Below are 22,959 nucleotides of genomic sequence, written 5' to 3' on the forward strand. Positions count from 1 at the left end.
TCAGCTGTTGCTCTGTGCACAGGCAGGTTTCACGTTTGGACTGGGCTGATACTCAGTTCAGGTGTTTGGATTGGATTGGTTTTTTTGTGTCTTTTTTCCCCTTCCCTAGGAAGATGATTAAAGGGAGCGTTTGCGTTCAGAGAGCTCTCTGGACGAGAGGACGTTCGGCGTGGCAAGCTCTGGGATGTTTTGCCAGCAGCACTATGGTTAATGACTGCATCTGAACCATCCTCACACTAATTCATGCCTCCTGCACTCAGCGAGGCTGTTCCCAGTTCTGGCAGCAGCGGTTTTTCAAGCCTGGCTGCACATCAGCTCACATCTCTCCATCAGCTCACATCCACGCTTTGGGAGATCTCTGACCTTGTCCAGGCTACAAGGCGACACCTTTTCGGTGGCCAGGTTAGCCAGGAGTGTGCCACAGCGCGTTTCTGTCCGTGCTATCGCTGAACACTGACACTATATAATTTCCAGCTGTAGAAAAAAAGCTGGGCTAGGCTCGGATAGGCTGAAGATGTGGCTTTCTTTTTTTCCTCCCCTTTTTGGAATGAAAGCTTAGCTTTTGGAACAGCTCTGCAACCACAAAGGAAAAGCATACGGCTGCTGGCTGGGTGGTGTCCTGGCCCGGTTGCGCTGTTGTAGCTGGATGTCTGTGAGCTTCCAGCCCAGCTGTTCCAACCCTGACACACACCCTGCCTATATTCCCAGCTCCAGAGCCAGCATCTTCAAAAACTTCCATGAGTTTTTCTGAAGCAGCCGATGGCTGCAATGGAATAGGTCTCCTCGGCTCAGCCTTGGTGGTGAGCCGCGTGTGAGTGCACACATTTTATCGCAGATTTCTCTTGTGAGGGGCTGGCAGGCGTGCAGGCTCTGCTCTGATCCCTCTTTCTTCTGTGATCGCTTTTGTTTTGAAGTACACACCTGCTAAAAGGCACTTTCAGCACGGAGCAAGATCTCCAGTGGTAAATTAATAATTTCATTCCTTCCTCTGTGTTTGCCACGGTTTGCAAATCAAGATTCTTCTTGTGTGCTGCTTACAGAGCTCAGCTTCAGCGCTGGCACGTGGGTACCACTGAAGTAGGGAGGGCAAGGAAAAGAACTTAAAAAAAAAAATCTATTTAAAGAAAACAGAAGGAGAAATGGACATCCTGAACTCAGGGGCCTTTCAGTCTAGTTCTGGTGCTTTCACAGAATTCGCAGAACGTTAGGGATTGGAAGGGACCCTGAAAGATCATCTAGTCCAGTCCCCCAATCTCCTGCATGCCTTAAAGTGGGGAGCCACTGTGAGGTTGCCCTACATGATGCAATCAAAAAACCCACTCAAACCGTGGATCCTAAAGCTTTTTTGCTTACTGAAGAGTGACGTGGTCTTGTAACTTCACTGCTTCTTGATAACGTACTTGCCGCTTCGTTAGCTGTTCGCCTTCCTAGGTATATGTCATCTTGACGCTTGATTTAAATACACATTTTAGACTTAGTGTTTTTCGCTGACTGGTCTGGGGGTAGCGGGTTACAAACTCCTGCGCTCCCCCCGCGTGGTGCAAAGCAGCCATTTGGCGCAGCACAAAGCGCCCCGGCTGCTGAGGAGGGGAGGCTGGAGCAGGGAGCGGGGTGCTTTCCCTTCCCCTCCTGCACCCCAAAAAGCTGGGGCAGGTTCCTTGGCCGGGAAAGGGAGCAGCCAGGGGTGGGCTGCAGGCCGGGAAGCTGCGGTGCTGCACTGCGGTGCTGAGCCGTGGGATGGCAATGTTGGCCTGGCTTTCTGAGCAAAGAGCAGCCCGGTGGCGTTTGCTTGTCCCTGGAGCGGGCGGGTGTCTTCCGAGTGATTCAGCCGGAGAAATTGGGATTGGTCCGGGTCGGGACCAGCCGAGGATGGGGGATGAAAAAAGTGGGTGCTGGAACCGGGGCAGGAGTTTCTGCATCATTCAGGAAAATGCAACGGAGCTGGAAATACCGTGACAAAGACAAACGCTGCCGGTTGCCCAGCGAGATTTTTTCCACCATGAGTCTGTTACCTTGAATGCATGAAGTATGCTCATTTTCCAGTGTCTGGGTAGTTCTGAAAGTATCGGTTTAAGTACTGGAACATTAATAATTAAAGTTTCTGGGGCACTGGCAAACTAGTTCGCTTCTTTAACTCTTCTTTTAAAAATAAGGTGAAGATGGTAATAATGTAGTAATAATGTAGAAGGCACATCCCCTAAGCGGGGTCGTTACTGTGGATATGTCACAGATCAAAACCGGTGGGAAAAAGTGGTTGCAATGCAAAATCATCTGTCTGTCCTACGTAGGGTAGTGCCCCTCTTCTGTTATCCTGCTCCTTTGTTCCAAAAGGATGACATTTGCTCCGCAAGCATACAAAACAGTTCACTGCTTCAAGTACGTGGCTTTTTTTTTTTTTTTTTCATTTAAAAAAGAGGGTTACCGTTTTGTTACTCTGAATGTGAATCTAAACTGCTGGGGTCTGACAAGGGTGCTCGCCCTGGCCGGTCCGTGTGCTAATCTCAAGTGGGATGGGAGCCCGGAGGTGGGGCACGCGCAGCGAGCATCCTCTTCAGGCTTCTGAGAGACCTCGAGAAATTTCCTCAAGCAATCCCACAAACTGCACGCAGAATAGAAAATGTGCTGCGTAAAAGTGTGCCTGTTTATGCTTGTACGCAGTTACGTTAGAAAAATACCGTGCGTTTTAGTTTATAGGAGCAAGAATATACAGCGTCAAGTATTTCTTAAAAATAAATGCTGTATTAATAGAGGAAGGCACTTAAATGTGTTTGCGAAGCACGAGCTTTCTGGGTCAAAAATTTAAGACTTACTCTAGGCCACCAAGGGGAAGGGCAGGGTTTTACTTGTGTTGGAGGAACTAACCTGTGTTGTTCAAGATTTCCCTGAATTTGCTTTTTTTTTGTTGTTTTTAACCCTATGGTGGCAACAGCGGCTGCCCTATGCAAGAACAGGGGAGGGGGCAGGAGCAGTGAAACGGGCATTCGCACATCTGCCACTTTTGAACTCGATTTTGGCATAAAAATAATGAAGAAAAAAAAAAGATGAGATCAGGTGAGGCACCGTAGCTGTGCCTGGGGAGGCCCGCGTGGCTGGGTGCTGCCTGGAAGGACATCGCGGTGTCCAGAGCCGCTCCGTGCCACGAGGAACTGCGGCTCTTTCGATGGGGTTTGTGCTGTGACCATGTTTCATTGCAGCATCCTCCAGGTCCCTGGGCGGAGCGATTACCGAGCCCTGGCAGTGCCAAAGCCCAGCACGGGATGCTAGTGGGGCATCTCTCCCCGGCAGCGCGCCCCGGATGGAGTTGGTTACAGCTTCTTTGAGCCTCAGACGGCAGGGCAGTGGTGTTTGTTCAGGCAGAGGCTGAAGCCTGTGCGTGGGAGGTGTTTGTGTACCTGCCTTGAAGGACGGAGGGCAGCCAGCCTCCCTGATGCGAGCCGAAGCTTAGGCTCACCTGCTGCCTGATCTCCGTCCTGCTGGGCATCTCGGCCCTGTAGCTGGCACTGTGATACGGGATCTCGCTTTGCTCGCGGTCCTGCCACGGTGAGAAGTCTGAGCGTGCCTCCCCTCACAGGGCTTAAAGGCTGGCGCTGCCCAAGCGCCCCTTCCCCTTCCCAAGCGCTCTCCCCTGCGAGCTGCGGGGCCGGAATCGCGCCGGGAGGTGGGAAAACGCCAAAACCAACCCCAGGGCAGCGGAGAACTGAAGCCCTGCAACGCCACGTGAGCCGGGCTTGGTGTCACGCCGCTGCGGGAGGCGCAGCAGCGTCCTCGTGCTGGAGAGCAGCGGAGGACAAAGCCGGGTCCCCAGCGCTGCCCTGCCTGCTCCCAGCGCCGCCGCGTGTCCCCTCGGCATCGCTCCCCTCGGTTCTGCGAGCTCCTGCGCTTCATCGTTTCCATGTGTGTTGAAGTCGCATGGCGCTTTCAGTTCTGATGACTAACTTCTTTTCCTTCTTGGGAAGGAGCCAGCTGACAGCTCCTCAGCCCCAACCCTTCTTTTTTTTATGGCCTTTTAACCACACCAGCTCTGCCTTTTCCTGTAATTCGCAGGCCACAGTGTCTTTCCCTTGAATCAGGAGATTTTTCCTGCTGATTTGGAGCACGCCGAGAGTAATCCTGTTCTTGCTCACCGACTTGCCACATCTCCTCCTTTTGGAAAGGAGGAAAGGCCTCCTTAGTTTAGTTTCAACATCTGTTGGTTTCCTGAGTTTTAGGACCTGATATTCGGGCTTATTTGGGGAGAGGGGAAGAGCAGGGTTTGGCAAGGCCCCTCACCAAAAAGGCTTTTGAAAGTAAAGGAGCCAGAGTGGCACAGGCTGAGGGTAACCCCAGGGGAAAGGGATCAGGGAAGCAACAGAAATAATAGCACAACACTAAATCCTGAGAGGTAGAAGGGAATTACAGTAGTGGGGACAGGGTGGGGATTTCCCCCTGTGCAAGGGATGGAAAGCACCGCACAACACAAAGGGATTTTGAGTTATAACTGGTTTGGGGTCATTTTAAGGGGGATGAGCTGAGGTGAATGCTGGGTCCCACTCCCCGTTCCCCAGAAGAAGTTTCCAGATGAACAACTTTGTGCTGGCTTTGTCGGAGCAAAAGCAAAGCTCCCTGCGAGCCCCAGCCCGCGGGGCTCTGCCTGCTCTGCTCTCTGTGCCGGTGGCAGCGGTGGCGGCGCAGCCCTGCTCCGTGCGGCACAAGGATGCTTGGCGAGCCTTGGAGGAGCCCTTTTGGGGGATCTTCAGCACTCTTATCTGCCTGGCAGCAACACAGAACTGTTGGGAAACTGCAAACGTTCGCTGCACCCAAGCTAGTGCTGCATTTTTAACCCTTTCCCCACGTTCTGCGGCTCTGGAAGGCAAAGCATCTCAGCCTCGGAAACCCCTCCCGCCTTCTGGCTGGTGTTTGCCAGGCAGTGCTTCTCCTCTCCTCTCCTTTCCTCTCCTTCCCCTGGTTTTTCCCTGCCTCCTGTCTCTTCCTGTTTGGGCTTTTTTTCACTTTCCCTGCCTTCTGCCTTTTAGTTCTCGTCTTTTTCTTCCTCTTCCTATAAACGTACATCGCACGCGATCCTGCTGGGTTCTGCCTGTTGGCAACCGAAAGGAGACCTCCTGCTCTTTGGTTTATTTGCTTGCGTTTCTTCTCCACTTCTATTTATGTTTTATTTCTGTTTAATGCCATCAATTGTCATGGCACTCGGGTAATTCATTGCTCCTGACATCGCAAGATTTCATCGGTTCTGACCTCAGTATCAGGCTTGCAACATCACAGCACCAATAAAACCATGCAGAAGCATTTTTTTTCAAGACACATCAGCATTTATTAAACGATTGGATTGTAATGTTACCTGCCACTTCCCAGAAACGTGACACGCCATAGGATTGTAAAAATCCACCATAAATGCCCAGGTTTGCGTCACTGAAGGCTGGCACAGCGGTCGCTTTCACAACGGTCCTTGCTCAATAACAGACTTTCTGAGCTTGTCGTGGATGACACCACGACATAAATAAATTGTAAAAGATGCAAAGGGAAGGACTGGCAAAGGGAGATGCAGAACTGCATAGGAAGGGGAAGAAACCACGCTGATAAGTGGACGGTCAGTGGGCTGCACCAGCTGCGTTTGTTCCGTAAAGACTGCAGGCTTTTTGCTTGAAAATGTCAAGGGTTTGGGGCTGCACTATTTGAAGCTGAAGCGCCCTGCAGATGAAACGCATGTGGAGAGTTAGCGCAGACAGATTAAAGAGAAGTACTTCACCCTGTCTTCCCTCTGCTGAGCAGTCCTTACGGCCTTAGGATGGAAACAGACTGACCTATTTCTGCTAGCTTTAATTAGCAAGGTGGGAGAAGAGAACTGCCCGGGCCTTCTCTTCCCTGGGCACCTGAGCAGGCAGACGACACGGCACAGAGACACGGCACGGGGCAAAGCCGGGGCTGGAGCGTTTGGCCCCACACACAGCCAGGGGACGAGCCGGGGCTCGGGCACCAAGGGCCTGGCTGTGGGACGGGGCCGTGTGGCTGCGTCCCGGGGGTGTTTTGTGGCGTGGGGATAACTGGAGCCTGTCTGTGCTCGATCCCTGATGGTGTAGAAGAAGGGGGAATGGAGTGTTTCTACCCCTGGGCTGTGCTGGCTGTCCTGCCCGGGTGCCAGTCCCCAGCACCCCCTGTGCCACCTCAGCCCCCACCCCGGGTTCCCATCCCTCACTTTTACCTCACAGCTCCCACCCCACACCCAAAAAAAAACCCCAGATCCCCACAGCCCATCCCCTGCTGCACCCAGAGCTCCTCACCCCCGGGGGCTCCTCACCCCCGGGGCTCCTCACCCCCCCGGGGCTCCTCACCCCCGGCGGCTCCGCACCCCCCCGGGCCCCCGCACCCCCCCGGGCCCCCGCACCCCAATTCCTCCCCCGTGCCCTCAGCGGGGGGCTCGGTGCGGGCGGCCCCCTCCCGGCCGGGCGGAGCCAGCGGCCCCGGGCAGCTCGGCGAGGCGCGGGCCGCACACGGCGCCTGTGCCGAGGGGCAGGGCCGGGGAAGGGGAGGCGGGCGCCCCCTTCCCTCCGCTTCCCGTCCCTTCCCCTTCCCCCCATGGCGGCGCTGGGCGATTCGGCGCGGCTGGCGGCGGCGGCGGCGGTGGCCGAGGAGGAGGAGGAGGAGGCGGCGGCGGCGGGGCTGTGAGGGAGCCGCCCCGGGGCCTGAGCCTCGGCGCCGGGCTGCTTGGGGCCGGGCAGGGCCGGGCTGGGCATGGCGGGCCGCGGCCGCCGCGCCTGGCTCAGCGTCCTCCTGGGGCTGGTGCTGGGCTTCGTGCTCGCCTCGCGGCTCGTCCTGCCCCGAGCCTCCGAGCTGGCGGCGGCGGCGCGGCCCCGCCGAGCCCGCCCGGTGGGCTGCCGCCCGCCGCCCCCCGCCGCCGCTGCTGCTGCTGCCGCTGCCGCTGCTGCCGCCGCCGCCCAGCCGCGCCGCCCCGGCCCGCAGGCACGGAGCTTCCTCTTCGTGGGGGTCATGACGGCGCAGAAGTACCTGAGGAGTCGCGCCGTGGCCGCCCACCGGTGAGAGGGGCCGAGGGGGGGAGGCTCCGTGAGGGGGGCAGAGCCGGCTGAGCCCCGCGGGGTGAGGGGGTGCCCCCGGGATGGGGGGGGTGGGGGGGGTCGTGGTGGGGCTGAGGGGGGTTGAGGTGCTGCATGGGGCACCCTGAGGATGGACGGATGGATGGACGGACGGACGGACAGTCCTGTCGCTGGGGGGTGGCTCCGTGCTCGGCCCCGGGGGACCGCGGTGGTGGTCGCCGAGGGGTTTGGGGACGGCGAAGCGCTCGCCTCGGTGTGCCTGACACGGGCACGGCGCTGCCGTCCTCCCCTTCCGAAGCGAGTAATTGCGGTAACGTGTAAAAGGCCGTCCTCCCTTCCGAAAAGAGTAATTGCGACTCCCCTGCCAAAGACGGCAATCCTCCCCTTCTAAGACTAGCTGTAATCGCGTATAAAAGGCTTAAAAATAAAAGTTGGGGGAGCGCCGGAGAGGGGGAGGAATAAAAAAACCCACCCCAACCCTGCGCCCGGCCGAGGAGATGGAGCCCCAGCAAACGCGCCTGGGAACAAAGGGTGAAGCCGGCCTCCGCTCGCCGCCTCTGCCGGGGGCTGCAGCAGGTAGGGCCGGCACAGGAACCCGCTCCCGGTCACCGTGCTGGGCTTAGGGGACACCTTTGTGCTCTGCACGGCGCGCCGTGGACCCCGGTGACGGGGATGGCGGCGTGTAGACGGGGCTTCAGCCCTCAGCCTCGGAGCCTGGCGTGCCGGAGACGTGGCCCTGCCGAAATACGCCCCTCGCTCCGGGAGTCTGAAAGAGTTAAGAGCTGGAAATGTCAGCCCGGCTCCGAGCAGGCCACAGGGGCTCCGGGGCGGGTCTTTGCCTCGTAAAACATCCCCTCGGTGCCTGTGCTGAAGGAAAGCCTTCTCCATCGCCTCCCTGCCCCGCCGGGAAACGCGTGGCCCCGTTGGCCGGGCAGGGCGGGATGGACACGGCGGGCCCGTCTCCTCCTGCTGCCTGCCCCTGCTTTGGGAAGGGGCAGCTCTTCGTATCAGCGCCAAACGCCGTCAAATTGCTTAATTTGGGCAATCTGCAGCGTATTGTGCACCAAAGACGGTTGTAATGGAGACTTAATGCCTTCTTTCGGCAGTAGACCTGTAATTAAGTTACAGAGGGTGTGTGACTGATCCTTTGAAATGGGTGAAAGAATGTGTTTCTTCAGGGTTCTGTATTTTTCTTCACCGTGTGGGATGGGGCACTTTGGATTGCAAATCCCACGAGCCCTGCGATTCCCATTTACATACGGGAAGGCTGGAGTCACGCCGGGACATCACGTAGCAGGTTTTGTGGCAGAGCAATCGGTCGAGCGGCCACCAAATTTTGTGTCAGGAGTCCCCGAAAGGACGGTTTGTCACGACGTTGTCCAGAGAGGGGTGTTAGTCCTGGATGTTTTCCCGTGCTGGTGTGGGGAGGGTTCTCGCACCTGGATTTGCCCGTGCTTGCTGAACAGTCCTGTGCTTGAGGAGAGCTCAGAACCAGATCTGCAACGTCTGTGCACGAATAAAACAGTTAAAGATGCAGCTTGGCGAGTCGGGCTCCTTCAGGCCCGGGAAGGAGGGCTGAGCATCACTTTTTATTGTGCTTCTATTTTGGTTTAACCTCTAGAGGGGCTGCCAGCTCTCGGAAGGGCCGAATAATGAGAGCTGGTAACGTTGCGGTAGGGCTGAACGCCTTTTTCCCCCCCGCTACTGGTAAAAGAAACGAGCTAATGTCCTGGTGACAGGAAGGCGTCTTCGGGGGAGGGTGGGGAGGGGGAAGAGGAAGACGAACCTGAAATCTTAAATGGCTTTTGATTGCCATGAAGTGCTCCGGCAGACAATCGCTGGGATTACCACACTGACAAAGCATCCTGGGGAGCTGAATCGCTGGCACAGCGAGCGAAACGGGAAGCTGCTCGCAAGGCTTTCCCGGGGTGGCAGCGTGTGCGGAGCCTTGGTACCGCTGAAAGGAATTAGGGATTCAGGGGCTGAATACCTCCGCGCTGCCGCGGCTCAAAGGCCATTGACGGGCAGAGCTAAAAGGGGCCGGAGCGGAAAGCATTCGCTGATCCTCGCTGCTGTGAATCCAGATAGGGTCTAACAAGAGGGGAAGCAATCCACTTCCTGAACATCAATCACGAGCAAAATGACCACTGCAAGGCAAAGTGGGCCTGCTGGATTTCCAGGAGCCGCCGGCCCTTTGAAACAGTCGTGCTTTTGTAGTCTGCGAGGCAGAGAAATAAGCTTCAGATCTCCAGGTTGTTTTTTTTTTTCGCAGGGCGGATTCGTAGCTTCGGCGGTGATTGCATCTGACAGCCAGGTTAGAGGAGCTTCCCTTCGAGAAGGCCGGCGAAATGCGGCCGCAGAAACTGCGGTGTCACATCAAAGGGCGCGAAATAGCCAGGAAAAGAGCAGTGCAGGAAGGAGTTAAAGTACGGCTGGGGTTCAGGGAAAGTGCAGCACTATGTGCTAATGGCTTTGCAGTTGAGGGGAGTTGTCCTGAAAGAGCTACAGGAAGGAGAGGCAATAAGGACTAAGCAGTCTCCCGCAAGATTTAAGCCTGCTGTCTCAAGAACAGAAATATCGAGCAGTTAACCCTTTTTTCTTTCCTTTTTTTTTTGTTTTTTTTGTTTTGCGTAGCAACTAGATTTCCAGGGAAACCCGAAAGGAGAGCGGTGCGAATGCCGCCGATGGCTGGGTGTCAGAGGTTGGCATCCGACACCGCGCCTGCCTTGCCCGTGGCGGTGTGACTGCCCGGTGTCCCTGCAGGAACAGAGCCATGGTATTTCCCGGTTCGGGACGGTCCCCACGGCACCATGAAGTGCCACAAACCCCCCTCTCTCGAGCTCGAGGCAGAAGCTGCCCCTCGGGTGGCTCCGTTTCGGACGCACTGCCCCAGGGGAGGCAGGCCGCGCCGGAGTCTCAGTACCCGAGTGCTTGGAGGAGGCGAGGTGAGAGGCAGCCAGGAGGATTTGGGGTCTCACGGCGTGGGTATTATCTGTCTAAGCCCGCTCTAGCTGCTGCCGGCGTATAATGCAAACCACATTTTCATGCTTCCTTTCAGTTCAGAACCTGGGGCTAGCTGTTGGGTGGCGGCTGTGGGGTTTTTTGGTCACTGGTGAGGTGGGAAGATGGATTGCGGAGTGTGCGTTCACATCTCCTGGGAGAATTCACGTGCACTGACCTTGAACATCGTGACGGAGCTATACGTGTTTTGCTCAGCATATCAGCAGTGCCACAGGAAAATTCTGTGTGTCCTGCTCCTGTGCCATCCGGCACAAAGGTGACGTACCTGGGCTTTCCTAGCAGGAAACAGGATTTTTTCGTAACGTTTCTGAGAACGTTCATGGGACAGAAGGGCACAAAGCAAGTAGGATCGACTGGTGCATGGGGGATGTGGAGAAATTAAGTTGCCTGCAGGGGATGGATCCCTTTTTGTCCCTTCTTCCACGAGGAAAATCCGTGCGTACCCAGGGACAGAAAACTGGCATCTCATTAATTCAAAGGACTTTAAGGAACTGGGGAAGCTGCTTAGGTTCTCTGTTAAATCCCCCTGTAGCAAATCTTGGTGGAAAGATGGCACCTGGGCTTTTGAAGAACAATTGTGCAAAGCTACCAGTAATTAAACACGAAGTTTGCTTGAAATGTGTGTCCGAGAAGCAAGTCCCGTAGGTCCCTTATCTTGCTGAGTTCTTCACAAGTAACGATTTTCTTCAGGTTAATTACCCAAGATGACCGTTTCTGCAAACTTAAAATGATTTCTCTGGTCTCTTCTAAGGGAGGTTCCCAAACTGCGCGGACAAAAGCAAAACACATTTTTCTGTAATTGTCTCTAATTCGGGTCTCTACAAAGGGGGCACTGTCTGCGTAAGGTAGCAGGCTGTTTCTGCCAAGTCTGCAGAGCTGAGGATAAAGCAATGTAATTCAAATAAATAATGAACACTTTGGAAATTGAAGATACAACTTTCCAGATCTGTGCTGCTCCAAGCTGTGCTTTTCTAGCTTACTTTTAAATGAAGAAATTAGTTATGGCAGCACTCAGAAGCTATAGTAGTGGTCACCTTTTCTAATAGATGTGTATATATTTTTTAGAACTATCTTTGTGCACGCAGTGTGCTGTACTGCACAGCTACCTGTAAGAGCTCTGTCAAAGTCTTTGCATCCAGTGTGCTGGTGATTTGCTCAGAGGAAGGTGCACGCGGGATATCCCAGCTGTTATCCAGCCACTTAAGGGACGATAAAATTGACTTGTTAGCCAGCAACACTGGAACCGTCCCAACATCCTCTGCTAAGAGGTTTCTTCTACAGAAGCGTTGCCTGATTTTTACGTGTACGTGTTTGTTTAAATTGCGTTTTAATTTCTCTTGTCGGTGCTGGCTTTTAGTTTGTTGGAGTTGTTTGCCCAGTGCACCGAGAGAAACCAGGTCGCACATGCCCCGCGTGTTTCCAGCGCTGCTGCTAGGCAGGTAACAGAGAGCCTTGCTGTCCTGATTCATGCACATCCTCCCGTTTAACCGAGCAGATTCAGATTACACCAAGGAGATAAGCTCGGGAGCTGCCTGGTTTTTAAATGACCGGCGCAGTGCACGTATCGGTTGTGTTCAGAACCTGATAGTTCGCTCTGGACCGGGTCGAGCACGGCAGGACCTGAAGCTGGCCGAGGCCACCAGCGGTGACTGCAGCGGAGGCGATCACTGCAGGGGTCTGGTGGCAGAGACACCGGGGCTGCAATTCCTTTAAACAACCGAGGGTGACCCAGGAATCCACGGGAGGGGAGGGAGGGTGCCAGGTTTCTCTGAAAATGTTTTATTTTTTTCTTATTACTGCCGTCAAACGTGGAACTCATTTGCAGATGCATTCTGCAAATCTTCCCTTGGAGAAGCCTTGGCCAGAAGAGCGATGTCAGCCGGTGGCAGCGAGTGCCGAAGCAGGAAGGTGGTGCTTTGAGAGCAGGGCTCTGTCAGGGAGCCCAGCAGGTCAGGTTGCTGCCCATAACCTGAGATCGGAGACGGGGAACTGACCTAAAGATGGGAGGGCTGGCAAGAAATTCCGCCGGTAACACGTGGATCTGCAGCATCGCTTGTGGCCGAGCCAGGTCTGCCTCTTTGCAGTGTCAGAGAAAAAAAAAAGCAGCTTTGATCCGAATTCATCCCAGCATTTACCAGTCCTCGATCCTGCTGGTGGCTGGGGCCAGAAGGATGTGCTTGCAGCGACCTTAATATCTGTGGTTCTGCTTCTTTCCCTAGGTGCAGTAACGTTTCCTGAACAAGTTATTCTTTTTGTATTCTTTCCCTAAAAAGGGGACGCACGAAGCAGCGAGCTGTGGCTTGGGCACGAGGAGCAGCCCGTGGCGGCTCCCATTGTCTGAGCCTCGGAGGAGCAGCGCTCACGCTGCCACAGACGCTCGGGCAATTTGCTGGTGGGGGAGCACATTTCATCTGTCCGGGTCCCAACACACGCTGGGGACGTAAATTCCCAGCGAGTCACCTTGAGCCGGGAATTGTGCTGCCGCAGGAGACGAACGGGGGCTTCGTCGGGCCGAGGCAGCGCTGGTCTCGGGGTTATTTCTGCGCTGGGCTCCTGTTTTAGCATGAAACTGAACTGTGGACCGGGTCCAAGAAAAGATTGGGCCAAACTGGCCCTGAGCCAAGGGGCTTAAAGCAACGGGAGGGCTGGAAATCAAATCTGCCAGGGTTTACGGACGTACGTGCGTTTTGTTCCCCCTCCGTTGAATGGGGGCTCTGTCCCGACAATGCTTCAGCGGGTCCCCAGGGGAGGGGAGCTGGGGAGAGAGCTGGGAGGAAATTTAAACCGGGAACCAACGCAAGGGGGGAGGCAAATAAATACATAAATAAAAGCGAAGACCACTCCAGGAGAGCCCAGAAAAGACGTAAACCTTGGGCTGGCAGAAGCCATCCCACGTTGTCTGTGGCTCCCAGCCCTTACAAAGGCAGATCTTTCAGGGTATCGGGAGCATTAAAAATGAGAGATTGAAGTTGGAACGCATCGAGAACCTGCTTTTTGGGGAAGAAGCCTGTAAATTTCGATCATGCACTGCTATGGGAAGAACGATTTTCCACGTAGCCTTTTCGTCCGAACCCCAGTATTTGTATGCAAGGGGGAGGCTGTCAAAATACACGGTAAAACTTCGTCTTGTTTTAAAAGGGGCAGTTTTCAGTGCTTTACCAGGACGTAACCATAAGCAGGAGCACCACGCGTTAATTACATCACCGATGATTAAAGGCCTCATCACCTCTGTTGGGAAGTCAGCAGGAATGTTTCCATTGACTTCACCGTGTGCTCTTGTGGGACGTCGGGATCTAAACTTTTCCAGCAGAACGCTACCCCTATGAGTAAGAAATCCAGAAGACAAAGCCTTTAAAGTAATTGTATGGTATTTGTTACACACAGCTGGAGCAGTGCGTAGCTGTTAAGGTGTCAGAGTCGATGTTCAGTCCCGATTAAATGCTTCTGCATTTCCCAGGCAAACCGGAGGTTTAATTTTTCTGAAATATTTTTGGATTTCCAACTCGATGCGGGAGCTAATTCTGTCGATTTTTGAATTGCACGTGGTTTGCGCTGCCCAAAATCTGCTCAGCTCTTGGCAAGGAAGCCGTGCTGGGAGGCATCTGGTGAAAGTGACAGTGATGCATGCGAGGTGCTGTGTCCTTCACCTCGAGGGTGCTTCCGCGTTGGGCTCTGAATGCAGATGAGACTCTGAGCAAAGTCACCAAACGTAACGAGAAAATATTCTCCTATCCCTATAAAAAGGGGTAAAACCTGTCCATTTATCAATGAAAATAGTTTTCTGTGTGTTCCCGTGAAGGACACCTAAACTCTGTTTTCTCGAAGTTAGAACTGAAATGGCTCTGAAAGCTCAAAATTCGTATTTTTTTAGGGCAAGGCTGTAAGGGTTACGTGCCTGGAAGTCCTCCCCGGAGGAGGCTGACTTTTCTGCCGTCTGTCTTACGGAGCAGTCCCGCGTCCCGCGGCTCTTCCTGCCGTGTCAACGCGGTCCCCGCGCGGATGGGCCGGGTTTGGCGGAGCCGAGCACCAAGGTGCGGAGCAGATGTCGCCGTGCTGCTTCGTGCCGAGCGGGCTCCCCTTCTGGGGGCCTGCCTCCTGCTAAAATCCGGCCCGAAGCGTGAGGAGAGCTGCTGGACGTGCCGCAGCTCACCGCTCGGGTTACGTGCTCCCCATCGATGTCCTAGGTCTGCGTTTACACCAGTCCTTTGCTGGCATAGAGCCTTTTGGGGTTATCGTCCCTGGGGTTCTCCAGTGGCTGCAAGCAACCAGGAGCGTTTCCCGAAGCCTTGCAGCACCTGGAGGAGCCGCCCTTTGCTTGCTTTCCCGCAGGATCCTGGCTCTTGACAAGTTCACGTGAAATTTAGTGGCTCTTTACTCCTTGGAAGTCAGTACTTCTGAACGTGTGTTTGAGCTTTGGGGGGTGCTTAGGGGAGGCGGGGGGTGGATATGATGCTGAAGAGCTCGCAGGGAAGCTTTTGAGGCATTAAACCCAGTCGAACGAGTCGTTGGCCTGTCTTGGTTCCCTTCAGCTTTGCTGTTAGGCCAACACCAAGTACGTGTAAGAAACCCTGCCCACCGCTACTGAGCTGCTCTTACTGTATTTTTTTACAGCTACAGCTGCAAAAGCGGTGCTCAGGTGCTTGCCCTGTCAGATGTTTTTGCGTGTTCAGCCAGTTGCTCGGGGTGCAATGCGAGCGTCCGTGTTTGCATGGGGGAAAAAAAAAATAACCCTTCGAGGCGTTCAAAAAGAAAATTTGTAAAGCAAATGAGGTGCAGCTCTGAGTTATCTCTGCTGGGTAGCGCTTTCTGCCTGCCTCTGTTTGCATGCTCAATTAGTTCTCGTTGTCTTTTGCAACCTAGAACCTGGTCCAAAACCATTCCTGGCAAGGTCGAGTTCTTCTCCAGCGAGGGTTCGGACACCTCCATTCCCATCCCCATCGTGCCGCTTCCAGGCGTGGATGACTCTTACCCGCCCCAGAAGAAATCGTTCATGATGCTCAAATACATGCACGACCACTACTTGGACAAATACGAATGGTTTATGAGAGCCGACGACGACGTTTACATCAAAGGGGACAAACTGGAGAACTTCCTGAGGAGTCTGAACAGCAGCGAGCCCCTCTTTCTCGGGCAGACCGGCCTGGGCACCACGGAGGAGATGGGGAAGCTGGCGCTGGAGCCGGGCGAGAACTTCTGCATGGGGGGCCCCGGGGTGATCATGAGCCGGGAGGTGCTGCGCAGGATGGTGCCCCACATTGGCGAGTGCCTGCGGGAGATGTACACCACCCACGAGGACGTGGAGGTGGGGAGATGCGTGCGGAGGTTCGCGGGAGTGCAGTGCGTTTGGTCCTACGAGGTAAGGACGAGGGGGCGGCGGACATGGGGGGGGGGGTGTTTTGGGGGAGGGAGAGGCTGGCAGCGGGGGATGGCTGCCGCGGGGCCGCGCAGAAGCGGCTCCGGGGCTCGCCTCCCTTTGCCACCTGGCGGTCCCAGCCGTGCGGTTTGTACACTCTCGTTTCTGACAAGCGTCGCCCCAGGAGGGACCTACGCAAACTTGGAAGCGGGGAGGGAAGCGGAGGCCGATTGGGCACGCCGGGGTGGTGGGAGGAATGTTCGGCGCTCATAACGGATATCTTTATTTAGACACAAAGGGAATAAACCTAAATCAGAGTGGCCACGGGTCCCTGCAGCCCTGACTGCTCGAGCCGTCTTTTTTTGAGCTGGTCGCGTCCCAGTGTCAGCGTGCAAAATCGAGGCGCCCAGTGCCGTGTTTCTTGCCGTGGTTCAAACGTGCCAGGCTGACAGATGTTTGCCTTGACAGTGGCAGTTTTTCCCACCCCACAGCCGCTGCAGAGATGTCTCATCGGTGCTGGCACCGTCACGCAGCCCCGTCCTGCGCCCGCCCGCCTGCCGCGCGGCTCCTTGATGTCGGCAGAGCCAAGCCACTGCTCTTACACCGAAACTCCGGCTCTGCCCACGCGGTTGTGGCTGCGGAGTTGGCACCTCGAGGGGGGGGGGAAAAAAAACCCGAGTCCCCAGGCTGCTTTTGGCAGCGTTTCCGCCGCGGCTTCCTGCTGCTGCGGGGTGCCGGGGCCGGCGGTTCCTCCGAGGGGCGAGGAACCCCCTCCTCTGCGCCCTTTGAAGCGAGCCCTGGGTGTTTACAGACTGTCTGATCGAAAACACCTGCTGGGCTCGAGCTGCGCTTCCTAACGCTCCTCCCAGGGAAAGCGCCGGGGGTTTCGCTGAGAAAGGAGAGAGGAGGTGAGAGCAGAAGGGAGAGCGAACGGTTTATCTTTTTAGGCAAGCGTTTACGGCCAGCGTACAACCGCGGCTTTGTGCTTCTGGGAGACGTGGTAAAGAGAGGGAGGGAGATTTCTGTCTGCGTGACGGAGGAGCCGCGGTCGCGGACGCCGACGGGTGCTGCTGCTGACTCGCTCTCACCAGCAGCGACTCGTGTTGAACTCTTGATGTGTTTACTGAATCCGCTGCCCCCGAGAGCTCTTGCTTCGCTTCAGTTCACAGTTCGGTGACAGGAAGGCCGCTGTGGAAGGGGAAGGAGGGTTCCAGCTGCAGTAATTTATTCCTATCTGTCGGTCCTGAAGGCTTGCTGGACTACCAGCCGCTCTCCACGTTCCCAGCTTACCGACCTGGAATTAGTTTACGCAGTGCCAGTGTCGTGGTTAGCCCTTAGCAAGAAGTCAGTAACGTTTTTTCCACCGTTTTTAGCAGCGTGAAATTTTCACTCCAGTCGTTCCGGATCGGAATAACTTTCCTTGTGAATGCCTCTCCCATGGGGCATCTGCGAGCTTACTGCAGGTCAGCACCTGGGCTCTGCTGAGGCTGCCAAAGACCCCTTGGAGTCAATCCGACCCCATTTGGGCTTGAAATAACTAATGATGGCAAACAACTGCACTAGGAGTAATATCTGACAGGGTGAGGTTGGGCTTTTCCTCAAAATCAGTTCCGTTTGGTCAGCCGCTGTTCAGTTATCCGTAGCGCTGGGTGCTCCCACGTGCCGTGAGGTCCTTCCGTGCAAAGACGTGAGATGCCAAAGCTCTGCTGCTTGGGAGGGAGGGAGGACGCTGGGTGGTAAAAGCACGCCTCTTCTGCGGGGAACAGCCCCGCTCTCATCCAGTCGAGGGTTTTCAGCTGAACAACCTGTCATCTTTCCGTTTTTTCGATGCGCTCCTCTCGCTGCCCGGACAACCTGATTAAATGCGCCTGGTATTTTATTTAAGATAAAGCAATAGCTGTGCGAAATGACACAGCTGCCCTAACAGCTGCGGTAGGAGAAGCTCGGGGTAAAAGTGACGTTTCCCGTGCCTCGTACGTTCCCGAACGTCAACTAACAGGCGGCTGTGAGCGCGGCGCCAGGCGTTGTGTTTCTGCGAGCCTCTGGTGGAGCAAAGGGTTGGTCTGCGCCAGGGCATGGCGCCCTTCGCGGCTCCCACCGAAAGGGAAGCGGCTGCAGCGCGAGGTTCAGCAGGCAGAGCTGCTTCGGCCCCACGAAAACCCAAGCCAGACAACCCGAGTTTCCCCCCCTCATCCTGCACTTCCCATTGAGCAGCACCAGCGAGGAGCTCACGTCTCCGGCCGCAGTCACCCCCAGCTCCCTGCTCCCACCCGTAGCGCCTCGGACACGCGGAGCGCTGCAGGACCTCGCTTTGGGGGTGTTGTTTTTTTTTTTTTCCCTGTGCTGTTCTTGCCGTGGGCGCTGTGCCCGGAGGCATTTTACTCATCTCCATGACTGTCACTGCCGCCTTTCTCTGACTTCGGGATCCCACAATGTCCTCACTGTGCTGCTCATCTCCACTGGCTCGTTCCCTGGGGTTGTGCCCAAGCGCAGCTCCAGCCCCGGCTCTGCGTGTCCCTGCTCTCAGCAGGCTGTCTCAAAACCCTCTTTTTCCCCCCTTCCTGTGTTTCTGTCACTTCGCTGCTCTCCGCGGTGCCTCGCGGAGCACTTCGTTAGCGGCACCGCTTATTTCAGGGCTTCTAAGGGTTTGCTCGTGCTCTCCCTGCTGTTGGGAGCTTTTCAGTAAATACAGCAGAAAGAACTGACGCCGCGATTCTTCGGGCTTCCTGCTTCGCCCCGCCCCAGAAGAGATGCCACAAAAATAACAGGCAGGTTTGGGGAGAACTGAAACTCCCCTGCGTCCGCGGCGCATCAGGAGCAGCGGATGGATTTTAGGCTCCCGGGGCCAGGCTCGTAGCCGTGGCCCTACAGGAGGCGGGTCGGGTGAGTCGTGGATGAGACACACCTCTTAAAATGTTCTGTGCGGCGAGGGGTTGGCATCGGCGTGAAAACAAAACCGAGACTGCCACGGCCTGCTCGACAGATAGCTCCAAAACTCAGCCCTTCGTGGGGTGGGGCAGACAAAGCTGTGGACTTCGTGCAGCACGCTGGGAGGAGAAGTCGTAAAAAGAACGGAGCCGTGAAGTGTTTGAGGAGTACAGACGGGAGCTCCGTGCTTCGGGGCGATGCACGGCGCGGGCCTTCCTCCCGCAGGGGAGGAAAGGCTTGTGCTGAGCTCGCTAGGAAGTGACTCTGCGCTTGTAGGGAATATTGGTGTTCTGCACATCTGGTGCTTTTCATTAGCAGCAGTTTACACACTTAAGCCTCCTTCTTTTGTAGCTCACCCAGCTGCACAGACCCCAGGGGTGCTGGAGGTGTGCGCTGTCGCGCGCTGCGGCGCTGTGCCACGCGCCGCCCTGCTTGCTCAGCCTGAGGACGCCTTTCAGCGTTGGGGACAGCGTCTGGTTTGTCATTTAAACAGTCCCAGCGTGTTCGTGGTCTGCTTTCCTTCTGAGTTTAGCGTTTCCTTTAAACGTGTCTGAGTTACGGAACTGTTGTTCTGCAGCTCGGTGTTGTTTCGATCCTGTTTGTCTCGTTTTAAGGCGCAGCGTTCAATACCCTCAGCATCAGAGCGCTGATAGCTTTAACACAAGCCCTTTGTAGCGGCCAGAAATCAGGGCGGTGCTGACACGCACCCCGTTCACCTCGTCAGCATTAAAACCCATCCGACACGCGTTGCTTTCAGGTGAGCCCAGCAGCTTTGCTTCCTGCCCTGCGGTGGAAACGGCCGGACCCAGCGAGCAGCCCGCGCTCCGCCTGCGCCCCGTCTGGTTTTCCTTCTCCTCTGGCTGAGGCAGTGACAGAAAGGAGGAACACAGCAGTAAGGGGGGGTACGGAGGGGGAAGTGCTTTCCTCCACACCACCACTGAACGCTCTTAAACCTCCAGAAGCAAGATTTTTTTTATATGTGTGATACAAATGGCAAAAAGGGTCGTGACAAAAGGAGCGAGCGCAGCAGGGAAGAGCAGCCCGAGCCTCTGGGCGTCGGCTGGGGGAGAAGCAGGGTGGTGGCGACTGCGGGTACTGGGGGGCTCCTGGGAGGAGGGTGGGTTCGAATTCGCGTTTTGTGCGGTCTTTCATCTGCAGTAATTGAAGATAATTGCTGCTCTGAAATCCACTGAAGTCAGGAGAGCCCTTAAAGTGCGCCTCGGATCTGCCAAGTACGTTGGCAGCGCCGGAACGTGCTGCTTCTGGAAGGGACTCTGCCCTGAGCAAAACTCAAGTTCAGGGTTGTATGAAATAATCCGAACGACGTTCAGAAATGCCTTCTGTCCCTTCCAGAAACCTACGATGCGAGCTGCAAGTGTGGGAGAGAGGGAGGATACAGGCGTGCCCCCTCTTTTAGGGTGGATGTTTGTAAATGGACCTTTCTTAAGCGCTCAGTTTCATCTTTGAAGCGCTTCAGAGGTGTCTGCTTGGCTTCAGAATGAGAAGTGGGTGGCTGTTTGTCCCGGGGGGGTGCACGAACAGAGCCTGAGCTCCGTGAGGGTGGTGAGCAGCGGTTCCTTGTCAGGGCACGCAGGTAGGAATAGAGGAGAGCCTTATCCGGGCAGGGGGGTGACGCCTGGGCAGACTGAAATACCTGCCCGATGTGACAGGCGGTCTGTGGCTGCTGGGGGGGGGTGGGCAGCGAGGTACGGCCGCGGGGCTCTAATTTTAGTGGCGGTGTTTGCTCAGGAGGAGGGCAGGGAGGTCACAGGAGGGAGCAGCCGGGGTTGGCGAAGCCAAGGTGTGGGCTGGGAGGATTCGGAACGGGAGGAGAGCCCTCAGATCTGCGCCCAAGTCCTGACCGAGCTCTTTCACTTCAGAAAATAATTACGTATTTGCGAAACAAATATTTCAGAGGGGAAGAACTGACTTGACACCACTAGGTCGTTGCTGACTGACCTCTGAACTCAGGTTGGTAAAGGCTTTTTGTGTGGTGTGGGGATCAAGACCTGCTCTGTATCGAGCTCCGAGCATCATACCGAGGTCACTGGAGCCTGGACCTCGGTGACTTTCTGCCAGCCCTCGCTCTGAAAGGGGGAGGCCGCGTGATTCGGGCTCCCATGTGCCTTGCGAGCTGTAGGTGCTGCTCGGGACCGACCCGTTTTTTGTGAGCACAGAGGCAGCGAGCGTGTTTCTGGCAAGCTGGCGGGCTTGCCGCAGCGCCTGCGCTGGGGGCTGCGTGGTGCTGTAGCGCAGACACCAAGGAGGCTTCCCCCGTGAAGCCAGAAAACAGAAATATTGCTTTTTTCCCCCCCCATTATTGGCTTTTTGAAGTGCAGCAGTTCTGCTAGGAGTCAGGATCCGTCAGCCTGCCGAGTTCGGTGCCTGTCTGGCTTAGTTCTTAACCGTGAGGACGAGCCAGCAAAGGCTAATCCGTCGTGGCACGGCCGGATAAAGAACCCCGCCGTAATACCTCGTCATCCCGCTTGCTTAATTAAGGCGCGCGGAAGGCGCGTGGGGCTGTGAGTTCGTTCAGCTGAGCAGCCGTGGGGGCAGGAGGGAGGGGAATCGGAGCCCAGAAGCTTCCCGGAGGATTTTTCCCATGTGGGCTGGCTGCAGAGGCTGCCCCGTTTCTGCAGGGCGGGCGCCTGCTTTGTGGCCCGCGAGGCACAGCGGGGGGAGAAAATCCTTCCTCTGCCCCTAAGGAGCTCGCCGGCGACTTTGCGCTGTAATCCCAGAGCCGCACGCCGCCTGCCGTGGGCGAATCCCACCTGCCTGGAGACCTTGAAAGGGCACGGGGAAATTCGGCCGCTGGTACCCGTGTGGGCAGCTGGCTCCCGTTACGCTTCGAGCTGGCCGCTTCCACCTTAGTTAGCGCTTATCTCTGTGTATAAAAGGCCAGCGCGGGGTGGAAGAACAAACCTCTCCGCGCTTCCCTCCGCGTAAACAAAATCTCGGCGAAATGCCCCAGGTGACAAGACAGGGGAAAAAAAAAAAAGTTAAAAAAAAAATGGACTTTCTCACTTGCAGTGGACACGAAGCGGCTTCAGCTGGGGCTCTTGGCCTGGGAGATTTTCCCCTCTACACGCAGAGGGTAACAGTGGCCTGGATGCTCTGGGAGCGAGGTGTGTGTAAACCCGGGGGAGAATACCTGCTTTTCTCCCCTCGGGCTGCTCCAGCCCAGTTGGGTGAGCAGCTTAAAGCACCGCCAGCACGGAGGTGTCGGAGCCTGCGAGGCGGGGAGAGAAAAGCCAGGCTTGTGTGGTGATGGGAAAGGAAAACAAGGTGGGGAAGGGGCTCGATGTGAACTGCCTGAGGTCACCGAAGGGGTGGCAGAAACGCCTCCAGCTCCGGTGCTTCCAGTGCTGGCTGCGCTGTGCTTGGTATTTGGGGGAATACTTAGGTTTTTTGATTAAAGCGATTAAATTATTGCAAAGAAAGAAAAGGTGGAGCTTTTAAATGGATGGATATGGTGGGTGTTGATATAATATCTATTTTCACTTGGATAAAAAACAGTTTACCGTAAAGCATCATTTTCTTTTGCACCCAGAGTGAAGGAGCCCAGATCGTTACCCAGAGCTGCTCTAGGCACTGCTTGCAGCCAGCCGTGTAGCATCAGCCTGCGTGGAAGGCTTTTCTTAGTGCTTTGGGGGGAAAATAGCACCCAGTGGGCTGCGGCTGCTTCGATGCAGCGCTCTGTGAGCGCTTCCCCGTGCTTGGTGGGCTGGGGCAGCCCCTTCCTGAGCTGCCAGCTCACCCCAGTCACAGGTCTGCTGCTGGGGAGAGCTCTCAGAACCAGGGCAGCCCCCATCTCGGCCCAGGAACTGCTGATTCCTGTTCTCTTTCCGCATTTCCTCCTCCGAAAGCCACCGTCGGGTGCTGCCGAGGCAGGCGGCGAGGCTCAGCGTCGGCTCTGGGATGGTTGGCGCTTCGTGGGTGGCCCTGGAGAAGGTGCAGGAGGACAGCCCGCAGGTTTCGCCCGGGGCTCTGCCTGTGTCTGACGGCTCTGCGGGTGGCGTGCGCCATCCTCCTGCAGCCTGTGCCCTGTGCCGCCAGAGGATTAATTGCTCGGCATCTGCCTAACCTCATTTCCTGTAGAAACCTCCCTGCCGGAGACCTGCTGCTGTTGTTTTGCCTTCCAAACCCATCCGATTTGGAAAAAAAGAACTCGGTCCTACTTTGCTGGGCTGTTGCACCGTCCTTAATTGATGGCTGAAATGCTTAAAACGCGTTAGCACTAATTTCCTGTGTTAAAAGCTTATCTGGGCTCCTGGCGGTGCGAACTTTCATGGTTATCAGCTGGAGACCTCTTAAAATCTTGCCAGAAATCCTGCTTGCCCAAAGGGTGGGGATTATCTTCCAACAAAATGACCTTTACGTGGCACGGAGAAGTTGGGAACATAATTGGGAGGGCTGGGGGGACCGACTGGTGGTGATTTCTTAGATCCTGAAATTCTGGGTAGGAAGCACGTTTGGGGTCCCTACAGAACCGAAAGTTCGGCGCTGGTTAGTTTCTAAACCCCACTCCTGAAGGTGGGTTTCCGCTGCTGCCCTCAGTGAAAGCAAGGCAGTCGTCAGCGATGATCTCAGCCGCATTTTGAGCAAGTTCAA

General features: G+C 55.8%; 1 protein-coding gene across 1 annotated transcript in view; it reads left to right on the forward strand.

The window, feature by feature from the left end:
• The first annotated feature begins 6,505 nt into the window (after window positions 1–6,505).
• Window positions 6,506–22,959, forward strand: part of CHSY1 (chondroitin sulfate synthase 1) — a 66,671-nt gene continuing 50,217 nt past the window's right edge. Inside the window, exons 1-2 of the mRNA XM_083849740.1 lie at window positions 6,506–7,028; window positions 14,928–15,423. Coding sequence (XP_083705866.1) covers window positions 6,727–7,028; window positions 14,928–15,423 — 798 coding nt within the window. The 5' untranslated portion in view covers window positions 6,506–6,726. The remainder of the gene's footprint in view (window positions 7,029–14,927; window positions 15,424–22,959) is intronic.

Source organism: Anser anser, assembly GCF_964211835.1.
Source record: "Anser anser genome assembly, chromosome: 10".
Classification (NCBI taxonomy): Eukaryota; Metazoa; Chordata; class Aves; order Anseriformes; family Anatidae; genus Anser; species Anser anser.